Source organism: Macadamia integrifolia, chromosome 1 (assembly GCF_013358625.1).
Source record: "Macadamia integrifolia cultivar HAES 741 chromosome 1, SCU_Mint_v3, whole genome shotgun sequence".
Classification (NCBI taxonomy): Eukaryota; Viridiplantae; Streptophyta; class Magnoliopsida; order Proteales; family Proteaceae; genus Macadamia; species Macadamia integrifolia.
This window is the reverse complement of record NC_056557.1, coordinates 10679480-10692143: the sequence shown is the minus strand read 5'-3', so window position 1 is coordinate 10692143 and position 12664 is coordinate 10679480. Positions and strand designations below refer to the sequence as shown.

Here is a 12664-nt window from a genome sequence, read left to right as displayed (position 1 = left end):
ACTCGAGGGCCAATCTCCGTCCAGCCTGAGGAAACCTTTGTACGCCTCTGTTACCTTTTGGGAGGCCTACGTCCCATAGAAATTGTATACCTTTTATTCCTCATTATACAATGGATTGGAATTGGACGGAGACATCATGAGGCCACCGTCACCATGGCGTGTTGCTATAACAGACAATTGAGGTTCACATCTGGATCGTTTCATCGTAGCCACCAATATAAGAAATTTTGTTCTAATTAATAAAAAACACACACTCTCATTTAATATAGGGCAAGGGATCGTTGGTGGTCACGATCATAGTTATCAGCTAGCTTTTTAGAATATTTTGAACCCAAGTTCGTAAGTATGAGAGTGTTTTTAGACATTCATAAATAGGTGGAGAAATGAGGAGTAATGATTGGTGGGTCACAGTGGATAAAAAAGAATCTATTTTGAATCATCGACAAGGGAATATTTTCTCTTAAAATAAACTGTTTTTAAAGGGAGAGGATTCCCCACATCAATGGGGATTTCTCATGAGACACCATCAAAGGCATGGAAAACAATATTAATTATTCGCATGTGGATTATATGGTCTCGAAAAGAGAGAAAATAATTACACTCATATAAGAAAATATTAGATAAAAATGACATATCTACAAATGTATTTAAGACTTGATACCTTCTTTTAATTATCCCTTATATTGTTCTTAAAAATTCTTTTTAATTTGGGATATAAAGTAATTTGAATGTGACTTGTCATTATGTTATTACCAAAGGTTTCATTGTCATGGACACTCTCCAAGTACACATGCAGAATAACAGAATTTTCCCTCATTAGAAAAAGTTATGTAATATAGTAAAAAGATAAAAAAAAATAAGATTACAAATTATTTGATACCTTAAGAGGTATTAATAAGAAAATCATTAAAATGAACACTAACTTAGCCTAGTGGTGACATCTTCGGCTTGAAGAGCCGGCTCTTGTTTTGCTTGTTACGCGTGAACTCTTTCTTTGCTGCTTCTCATGGTTGCCTTCTTTTCTTTCGTGCTTGTTTACAAAAGACCTTTACAAAGGGGTGCATGGGTTGAAAATGTTGGATCGACTGACCCTTTCATCGTCGGTTTATTCACTAGCTCATTCACAGGGTATTTGAGTTTTCTAAAAGGCCCACAGAGCAGCATAAGCCCTATCAATCCACCCAAGAAAAGAGTTGAAAGCTGTTACTTTTATTATGATAATGAAGAAAATTTGTTTTCGAAAATGGCGCGTTGATATCTTCTATCCAAGGATCTTCATCTGGGCACGAGATAGGGATTGGGATAGTTGGACCAACTCTTTCCTAGACTACTAGCAACCCGGGCATTGAACTATCTGAATTGTTCTCGGCTCCCCTCTCCCCCTCATCAAGGTATATCTTCATCAACAAGTCAAGTCTACTATTGCGTTAACAATTTCTTACGTAATCTAAAAGTGTGTTATCCATATGCACACAGGTAAAGGTGCCTCTAGTACTAATTCGAAAACCTCTTTCTATGAGAGAAGGTTGTGGGATTGAATCCTATTATATATATGAGTGAGTGAACACATGTAGAAATAAGTGGCCATTACCTAGAAATAACTGACCATTGGCCAACAGTGCTTGGTAGACTAGTAGATTAAAAAAAATCCTTGAACGAAAGCATACGTAAATTGATTGTGTGGAACTCTTGCCCACTTTAAAAATGGTTGTTGGAGAATTATTGTCCAAAAAGATTTGAGCCATATGTACCCCTGGACTAGGCCTTGGATCATGAAAAGAGGTTGAGTTTTGACCATCTTTTGTAAATTTTAAGACATCGAGAGGAGAGTAAAACTGTAAAAGCTTCTTTTTTTTTCCTAGAGAAAGAGAAGCTTTGACTCGAAAGACGATTAATAATTCAATAGTTGACATGTTCCTTCAATTTCTCCCCTTGTTTTAGTTGATTTTACCTTCTCTTTCCCCTTGTAGTTGAATTTATTTTCATATTTTATTCTTTTTACATGTGTTAAGTGTTAAGTGTTAAGTGTTTATAGTATTTAAAAAAAAATTAATTCATTGAGAATATTGCTTAGTTTACTAAAATATCATCTTCCCGCTCTCTCACGAATTTAAACACTAGGCTCTCCTTCCCCAACTTCCATCTCTCCCAACTTCATATGCAAAGGAATCATGATCGAAAAAGATATCCTCCACAGGATGAAAGTAGGTTGTGGATCCTCATTGTTCTTTCTGTCTTCTTCGTTTTCCTTTTCAATTTCTTTCATGTGCTCTCAAATTTACAAATTAGAAGTTGGACCACTATTAGGACTTTGGGTTCAACCAATGCATCAGAAACATTAGATTAAAGGAAATTAATAAGCCAATTTTCACAACACAATACTAGTGAAGGGAAAACTGAGAAACAACTGCAAAGGTGGATGCAACGCATTTGGTAATTATTTTAAATGATTTTTCTATAAAAAATAAATGTTAAAATTCCTCATTGAAAAATTTTATAATAACATTTTACAACATATTTTACCTCCTTAATTAAAAAAAAAAAAAAAAAAAAAGGAAAAATTTTCCAACATTCCATATAAAATTTTAATTTTTCCATAAAATTATTTTGGGTGACGATTGAACTTATACCGTCACCATATATTATTTATAGAGATGGTAGAAAACTAACCATCACCATTTATTAGTTTAAGATAGGGATGTTAATCGGTACGATTTCCTATATTCGGTTTGGTTTCAGTACGGTATCGAAACTTAATATTAGATACCGATACCATACCATACTGTTAACATTTTTAAGTTTGCAATACCGATATCAAACCGACTCAGTATGGTTCTGGTACGATTCAGTTTCGGTATACAAATGGTTTTAATTTAACTCACTTTAAATGGGTTCTATCCCCCAAAAAATAAAAAATAAAAAGAATAACTTTGGGTTTCTCTATTTCTGAATTCTGGTTTTGAGTTTTGACCTTTTGGGCCTTTTGGCTTGTACCCAAATAAATAAAAGTTTTGACGTTTTGGTAGTTTCTCAAGAAGTGTTGGTATTCGGTTTGGTATACCGAATGGTCAATATCAATATCAAACCGAATCGAAAAAGATTATGTTTTCCCATACCAAAATCATACCGAAATTCCTTCGGTTCGATCAGTACGATTTTAAATGGTCGGTTTTGGTATCAATTTTCAGTATCAGTATCAAATTGACACCTTTAATTTAAGATCACGGCAAAAATAAAATCGTCACCAAACATTATTTTCGAAGACGGTAAATATATATGTCACCTTTTATAAATTTTCCATGACGAAAAATTGCCGTAGCAGAATATTTGATAATCGAACTTGTTTAGTAAAAATGCAATGGGATTGGGCGACGTTAGAATTTACCGTCTCAAAAAACAATTAGGATAACAAAATATATATGACGGTAACCCAAAAAGAGAGGAAATTTAATTTTCGTGGCTTAATTCATGGTGCCGCCTCACTCCCTCCCTCCATCTTCCCGCTATTCTCCCTCTCTCTCTCTCTCTCTCTCTCTCTCTCTCTCAAACTCTCATAAGTGATCAGTAAACTGTAACCTCCAATCTCTATTGAAATGCTCTCTCTCTCTCTCTCTCTCTCAAACTCTTCCTCATAGTGAGAACCGTTACTTCCATTCCCTCTCCTCTCTCTCTCCAGATCTCCCTCTTTCTCAAAGTGATAACCGCATAACCTCCATTCTCTTTCAATCTTTGTTCATCTTATTCCTTCCACTCACGAACTACCCTCTCTTTTGAAAGCTTACTTTGCAAAAGCTTACTCATTGATTCTGAAAGGTTACTTTGCATCGATTTTCGTTGGAAGCAAGGGCACGAACAATAGAGTTACTAGTGAGTTTCTCTTTCTCTCTGTTATGGTTTGATCCATTTGCTAGTATAAATAAGGATGCTTAGATTCTTCAGTAATCTTGGATATTGAATCTGTACTTCATGAATTTGAAGATGAGATAAGACCTCTCCTTTTTAAGTTTGCATCTCTGGAACCAAAAGGAAGAACAAAAAAATTGAAATCTGCAGCGGTCTTTTGGTGCAGACAATATGGAGAGAAAATTTTGTCGAGCGCAAGAAAAAACAAGACTATAGCCATTTACTCTTTTCATAGATTAAGCTGTTAAAGGTTTTTACCTGGCTTACAAAACCAGGCTTCATCGTCTACATAATCTTCAGGAGCAGTGAAATCAATCCATTCAGGAGCGTTTTTGTGCTCGCAGAGTTCATTCTCAACAAATGTAGAGTCTGACTTTCTTCCAGTCAAGTTTCGCTGGCTCCATTTCTCTCATGAAGAATCTACAAATGAAAATAGAAAAGGGTAATCAAGAAGAAACGGAAACAAAATAATGAAACAAGGAGCTTGGAAAACCAGGATATCAATTGAGCTGATCTTCAATTCGATATCTTTCAAATTTGCTTGAGAGATAGAAGAGAAGCTGAGAGCAGCTGTAGAGAGAGAGGGAGAGAGAGTTGCAGAGGTTTTGTAACGTTAGAGAGAGACTGTAAACGTTGGAGTCTTAGGGGAGACTAGTGATTTCATGGTTTTTCGACCGTTGGATATCCTTCCATTTTTTATTTTTTTTTCTTTTTTCTTTCCTCTTTTCCCTTCTCGGTTAAAGTAAAGGAAGGCGCAGCAGGAAGAAGAAACACAACCATTGCATGTTTGCCTGTAAAATGGATTCTTCAATGTACCCTACTTAGCAACAAAAGAAATATCATTCATAAAAATTCTTAATTATTAGACAGAATTAATAAATTGCAAATCCAATTTTTTTTCTTTTATTGATTTTATTTTTTTATTCTGTTCCAGTTTATGTGCTTAATGCTTATGATTCAAATAAAGATATGGTCCTACTGAGAGATGGAATGACAAGATTCATGTAGTGTCAACATTAATTATACTTTGAAGTATTAGTTAAGGAATTGAGGCCATGGTAACCGATTGTATGATTTCTCAATATATAAAAAACCTTGTTAAAAACACCGTCATCTCTCCATGTTTTCCAATCAACCACCTATAATGAATGGCTTTAGTGGTTAATCTCACTGGCATAATTCAAGCTACTCTTCTGGTACTCAAGTTTCATATCTCTCTCTCTCTCTCTCTCTCTCTCTCTCTCTCTCTCTCTCTCTCTCTCTCTCATATGTATTTAAATTGTACTTCCCATTACTCTATCCAAAGTCGCATAGTAAAATTAATAAGCTTGACCAAGTGAGAATTGGTGTGACTCTACCTATCCACTGGAAAGTTGTAGCATCCTTCCACAGGTATGTTTGATATGCCAAACTCTTTTTCTTTATTTTCTTACGAGTAGTAATGGTTGAAGACTTCTATTTACTTTAATTAAATAAATAAATACTTAGCCAGTATGATTCAGATTTAGATTGTGAGCTAGTTTTCCACATGCTATAATTGATCAAAGTGTGTTTGCTCTCAGATTCTAATCTATTTATATATTTTTACTTTGTCCTTCATAAACACAATCGATCACAGACTTATAGTTACATCGATTACTAATCAATGTCAAGTTATTCTGTCCATGTTCTCTAAATATGGACCAAAAAAATTACAATTATTTTTTAAATGAATGTAGGTTATGTTAAAAGATTGGTGTCTTCCCTCGGATCCATTTGTTTCAAAATTGATGAACTCCCAATTGTTTTTCGAAATGCAATATGCTTTTTTACATATTTTATTGTGTCATACTTTCTTGCCAAGGTTTGTCTTTTTAAACTCATCCAGTTCATCTTCCATGTTTATAGTTTCATTTCGATGGTTATGTATGTTTAACTCAAGACAGTTGAGTGGGAGTGTCCATGCTTGTGGGTACATTGTAACATCTTTCATATGCTAATTTTTTGCATGCTCTATTGCTTACGGATACAACTTTCTTTATTAATTTAATGTTTCTGGGTTGGCCTTTTTTGTATTACATGTTTTGGATTTCTCTACATCCATTTATGAGGTATATATTTAGAACTAGATTCATTTTGATTGGTTTTTGCTAATGCTGATTTAACAATAGACCCTTTGATTTTTAGTACTCACGTGTGAGAACTATGCCAAGGAGTTGGATTGAAAGTTCTAAGGAACCCTGTTTCAGGTTGTCTTCACAATATAGACTAGAAGTCAACAAATTCATAGAATATACATTTTCTAATGCATCCATGGGAGATCAGATCCTATGCCCATGTGTAAAATGTGTAAATCAACTATGGATGACTAGAGATGATGTGTTAGAACATCTAGTGTGTGATGGATTTCTATGTAATTATACCGAATGGAGTTTCCATGGGAAAGTGTCATCTTCATATACACATCACCATGTTAACACTGTTGTACATGATGAAGGTGAAACATATGATGTTACACACCATGTTAAATGAGATGCAATGTGGAAATATAAATGAAGAAGTTATGGATAGTGTCACAGGTGAGCGTATAGAGGGGGTGAGTAAAGATGCGGATAAATTTAAGAGATTGATAGAAGATGCAGAGAAGGAGTTATATCCAGGATGCGCAAAGTTTACCAGATTATCCTTTACTCTTCGTTTATATCATATAAAGTGTCTCTGCAAAATGACCGACAAAGCATTATCAATGATACTGGAGTTGTTGAAAGAAGCACTTCCCGAACCGAATACTTTGCCAAACAATATTAAGAAGATTATCAAGACTTGGGGCTTAATTACAAAAAGATTGATGTGTGCCCAAATAATTGTATGTTGTATTGGAATGGAACAGAGAAAGACCAATCTTGTTACAAATGTGGCACATCAAGATATGCAACTCCAGAATAGAAAATTCCGGCAAAGACATTACGTCATTTTCCATTGATTCTAAGGTTGCAAAGGTTATACATGTCATCTAAAACCTCATTTAATATGAGAAGGCACCATGAGAACCGCATAAACGACCAAAGGTTAAGGCACCCAACTAACGGGCAAGCATGGAAGGAGTTTGATAAGCTGCATCCAACTTTTAGTGAGGAGCCCCGTAATATCAGACTTGGGTTAGCAAGTGACGGATTCAACCCGAACAAATTGTTGAGTTCAAAGAAGAGCATATGGCCTGTTGTGGTGATGCCATACAATTTGCCACCACGGATGTACATGAAGCAGGACTTTTTCATTCTTACTTTGCTTATTCCAGGACCACGAAGACCTGGGAATAGTATAGATATATATTTACAACCATTGATAGAAGGCACACACATCAAACCTCTCTTCATAATATCTAGATGCCTCGTCCCACAATTTCTTCCGGCTATTTTATCAAAAGGATGTGACACAGGGAATGGGTAGAAGGATTGAATTTGATTGTTTGGTGGTGGTTGGGTATCATATAATGCTCATTTTTTTAATTTGGTAGTGTAAATTTTTGATGATTTTGACAAGTTTTGGATGTGATACTCGTTTAACTAGATATTAGTGATTGATGTCTTAATTATGAAAAACTTATGCTCTTTTTACTTTGGTAGTGTAAATTTTTTTTCCTAATATTCCACTCATATTTTATAATGGCAGGCACCATCTTATGTAGCTGCACAACTTTAAGGATCAATACTTGCAATTACTATGTATTTGGGGATGAGAAGAGAGTTGTTTCTTTGGGTTGGTATCAATAGGTTCAAACAAGCATTTGGGCTGGAGTTTCATTTTCATTTTTTTTTTTTTCATTGCTTTCTATATTATGTTTGTGGAAATTGTAATGAAACAGATGGATTTCATGATTGTAAACAATTTAGTTTTTAAAAGTTGAATGAAAACAATGAATTCTTATGTTATATGGATGTGTAATTGATATATTCAGGTATAATTATAGGTAACAATGATATTCTAATTTTCAAAATACATTTTTTTTAAATTACATTTATTAATTACAGATAAAAGCAGCCATAGCAAATCTTACTTATGGTGACGGATTTATCCGTCATTGAAAATGTAATCAAATACGACGGTAAAAATACTATCGTATCCCAAAAATGAGTTATGGAGACAGCAAAAAAATAACCATTGCTAAAAATGTAATTTATGGTGATAGTAAAATAGTCGTAGCAAATATTACTTATGGTGACGGATTAATCCGTCATCGAAAATGTAATAAAAGGCATCTCTCAAAAATGACCTATGGAGACAGAAAAAAAGAAACCATTGCTAAAAATGTAACTTACAATGACGGTAAAAAATAAGCGTCACCTAAAATGCACATCCCTACTGTAGCCCTTTTACCGTAGCCCATTTTCGGCTATGGCATTATGGGCTATGGGACGGCAAAGGATAAATACTCCATCACCTTTATTTTTGGTGACGGATATATATTTTCGGAGACACTTTTTTACTGTAGCCGAAAATTGCTTTTCTTGTAGTGCTTGAATGACTCAGTATGATTTGGTCCGAGTCTTGTCATTTTTTAATACAAGACGAGTCTCCATGACTTTACACTAAGTTTCTAATCTTTTGACCAAACTCGGCCTAGTTTTCCTAATCAAAACCTGATTTGCCAACAATGGATATAAGTTCACTGTGCACAACTATGGACTGATTCAAGCCTATCTGAGTATTGAGGCAGAGATGAATCGAATCAACATTTGAGTCTTTGGTTTAGTAGGATTTTTAAAAATCTTATTTATTTAGGAATATTGTATAATCTTTTATTTCAAGTAGTAGGAAATACTAGTTTCTTAATTTATTTTAGTTTTCTTAAATTGAGTTAGCTTCCTATTTAGAGTTGGCTTTTGTTTTAGTAGTATTATTTCCTTTAAATACTTCTACCCATGCATTGAGAAATCTTATAGGTTCTTCCCTTTCTCTATCGACCCCCACTAATTTGGTATCAAAGCTGATGGATCTTTCTCCTTGCATTTTCTGAGAAGTCTAAAATCCAAAGAAAAAAAAAAAACTACACTATAGTGAACACCTTCTCTACAGTAAACCCCTCCACTAAGGTTTCAGTGATTATTAAGAGAGAGAGAGAAAGAAAAGAATCCAACGAGGAGACTTCTTCTGCGGGTTCAGTAGTTCTGTCTTCAAGAAGAAGACCCCTTGGCCTTCCACCGATAGTAAAAAACCCTTCGAAGAACCCTCTTTCTTTAATTTTTCTGATTTTTTCACTTTATCCCGCTCTTTCTCTTTTATCAATTGAACATCTCTTACACAATTTATACTCTTAAGTTCATATGAGTATTCAAAAAGAGTCACCTGAAATTTGAACTAATATCGCACCCAAAAAAAAAATTGAACTAATAGAGGAAATAATTGCCTACATCTTGCTAACCAAATATGTTTTTTTTTTTTTTTTTGGATTAAAATTTCTAAGGGAAATGAGTACAAAATAAAACAAGTGCCGTAAACCATAGGTAGTGGTGTCAAAATGCAGACCGACCCGATTGGATTGAATTGATCCAAACCGATGAACACAAGTCCTCATTGGTTTGGCATTGGTATTGACTTTTAAAAATTGCTAATATATAGAAAATGATGCAACTGATAGAAACTGATTGTTTGGAGTTTAGACCCCCCAAAAAAAAAAGTTTATTACTTTTTACACTTTATTTTTTTTTATTTTTCATATGGAAAACAGTGACTATACCAATAATAGACCGTTTAAAGGAAACCTACAATGGACCAAGACCAAGCAGTACAACACTTTGGATTTCAGTTTAATTTTTATGGACTGAACACCCTATCCGTCTCTACCAAAAGACAAACCTTGTCCGTCTGATTTTGATCTGACCTAATATAGGTAAAAATGTGTATTTGGAGGGGGAGGGGGAGGGCGGGTAAAAAATCAATTTGATTCAACCATTCGACAAATCAGGCTCCACTCCATTGTACATTGAATGTTTAGGAGGAACCGGGCACACACCCTCAAGTCCTCCCAGCCATCTATTGCAAGTTGGGCAGGTTTGGGCGTTGGAGAGGATCCTAATGCCCATTTGACGTATGGAGCTCCTCTATGGTACAACAAGGGTGGCAACACACATCCTAAGGCCTGGATCACCTTGTGGCGCATGCCGGTGTGTTGGGGTCAATGTTTGGGTGCTTCACATCGTCAAATGTGCAGTCCCACTGCTACCATGGCGTAGATGGTCCAGATCTCCCACTTTTGACACCCTAGAGCCCAAGTACCAAAGAGTGATTCCACGGTTGAGTTGACCTCAGGATGTATGTCCAGTTACTTCTAGCCGTGGGATCAGTCTCTTGTCTCTGGTTCTATGGAGAGGAATCGGATCACCCTCAACCATGTGATGCTATGCAATTTTTTTTTTTTTTCCTTCACTAAAACAAAAAAAAAAAAAAAAAAAGTTATTATTGAGGGTATTCTCGGTATATTTGGTCAGACAAAAAGATCGTTTATGGCATTCGGTCTTTCAGGAGATCCACGTCCACCTCAGAGTCCAACTCTGCTGGACTTCCCGAATTTAAGATTTGTATTCCCATAGCGAAACAGGGATCTAGGGAAGACTCCTAATGCACTTAACTTACAGGCCAGGGATGGGGCCCAGATTTTTCCCTCTATAAGTTATGGCCGCAATCGCTCAAACATTCCTTCGATTCTCGACATTTTTAATCTCTAATTCGTAGCTCAATTCACAAATCATTCTCTGATCTTCATCTTCTCGAAGAAATTAGGGCGAAATTTTGATTCCAAACCGTAAAAATGGTGAGATTTTTCTTCTTCTTTACCTGTTCCTAAGTTTTCTCCTTTTTCTGGTTCTGAATTCCTCTCAAATCTCCATCTTCTTTGCCTCTTTTTAAGGTTTTCTTTAAATTTTTCGATGAATTTTAGTTATTGAATGGTTTCATTGATTTAAAAAGTTGCAGATGAGAAACGAGTGGGTCGAATCATTTCTGAAGACCAAGTTCTTCAGTTCTTGTGTAAATCATGAGGAACTCCGAGAAAATAAGATGAATTTTTTCTGTATCGACTGTAACCAAAGTATCTGTCAGAATTGCCTCTCCTCCTCTGCTCATGACCTTCATCAACAGCTTCAGATTCGCAGATATGTCTATCAAGAAGTAGTTCGTGTCGATGAAATTGAAAAGCATATAAATTGTTCCCAAATCCAGGTATACTAATCTTGTTTCATATTAATTTTCAATTCTTTGATGTTTAATCTCAGTTTTAATAACAATTTGTTCATGAATTGGTTTTGCAGTCGTATCTGTCGAATCTGGCAAAGATCGTATTTTTAAACCCTCGTCCGCGAGTAAAAATATCGAAATCAGAAAGCGGAGGCGCAGCTTGTGAGGCATGTGAGAGAAGCTTACAGGAGCCTTATCGATACTGCTCGATCGCTTGCAAGGTTTCAGTAGTTGCAGAAAAGGGAAAGGATAAGAGTCCTAGTCCTCCATTAATGCCCCATCCAATTCCAGAACTCAATGATGCAGAGTCTGTGGTGGAATCGATTGATCAGCACAAGCGTGGACGAGTTATTCTGGACAGCGAGGGAATTGATGCTGGTGTACAACCGTAGCTGATCTAAATCCATCTGCGTATGCAAACGGAGATGAATAAGATCTATAGTCTTTGGTCTCTAATAGGATTTTAGAAAGTTTTATTTATTTGGAAATATTTTAAGTAGGATAAGTAGGAGATAGTAATTTTTTAATTTGTTTCAACTTGTTTGGATTGAATTTGTTTCCTATTTAGAGTTAGTTTCTCTGAGATTAAACACAAAGAAATTCGAAAATAAACCAAGATAATAGATCTGCATAACATAAAGATTTAACGAGGTTCACATACTAGTGTGGTGTGCTACGTCCTCAAGCGAAGAAGAAGATATTTCACTATGCATAAAAGATATTACACCCAAACAACGGCAAGAAAATTGCTTTTGAAACCCTAGCTCAAAAAACCCCCTAAAATTACAATGACTTTCTCAATAAGATAATAGTACATTATATATTCCAAGTCGCGGGTTCACCCATTAGGTCATGATCAATCCTATTGAACCATACTGTACACCCCCATACGAGATCAGTGTTAGGCTCTGCGCTTGGGCATATCGGCCCAACCCCTTTACTTTCACCACAGATCTCAATTTCACCAAAATATGTTGGAGCGAAACGGGTCAAGAATTCAAGACAAAATAGTTTATAAGTTAGTAATGTTATAGGAAGATTGAATAATTTATATATTGTGAAGCTTGAGGGCTGTCCGCGTGTATGTGCATCTCTTGAAGGTTGTTGTATGGTAAATGAATTATTCAACTTTAACAATTGAACATCTCGGAAATAATTCCCTGCATCTGGCTGACAAATATATGTTCTTTTAATTGAAGTTTTTTAAGAAAAATGAGTATAAAATAAAACAAGTGCTGCTAAGTCATAAGTAGTGGTGTCAAAGTACAGATTGACCCGGAACTCGGTAAAAACATCATCTGCAATGAATGCGATGGTGCAGTGAGCATCGGATAGTTGAAAAGATCTCGGGACACATGCCTGAATACTCTCATCCATTCGATGCTCATCGCACTATCACACTCACTGAGCGCAAGGACCATAGAGTGATTCCATAGTTGGGGTGACCTCGAGAAATTTGCCAAGGTCCTTCCAATGGTTTGATCATTCTCTGGTCCTTGGGCCTTCCAATCGTGGGATCACTCTCTGGTCTGAGAGATTTTTTTTTCTT

The 12664-nt window shown here is 35.6% G+C and overlaps 1 protein-coding gene across 2 annotated transcripts; it reads left to right on the top strand.

The window, feature by feature from the left end:
* Nucleotides 1–10426: 10426 nt before the first annotated feature.
* Nucleotides 10427–11654, top strand: LOC122084310 (protein RGF1 INDUCIBLE TRANSCRIPTION FACTOR 1-like). 2 transcript variants are annotated; one of them, XM_042652463.1, is made up of 3 exons: nucleotides 10427–10693; nucleotides 10855–11100; nucleotides 11190–11654. In XM_042652463.1, the coding sequence occupies exons 1-3, from the start codon at nucleotides 10691–10693 to the stop codon at nucleotides 11505–11507; spliced, it is 567 nt and encodes a 188-aa protein (XP_042508397.1). In that variant the 5' UTR covers nucleotides 10427–10690; the 3' UTR covers nucleotides 11508–11654. The 2 variants fall into 2 exon arrangements, with proteins under 2 accessions (XP_042508397.1, XP_042508389.1); XM_042652455.1 differs by having other exon boundaries at nucleotides 10849–11100.
* The last annotated feature ends 1010 nt before the right edge of the window (nucleotides 11655–12664 follow it).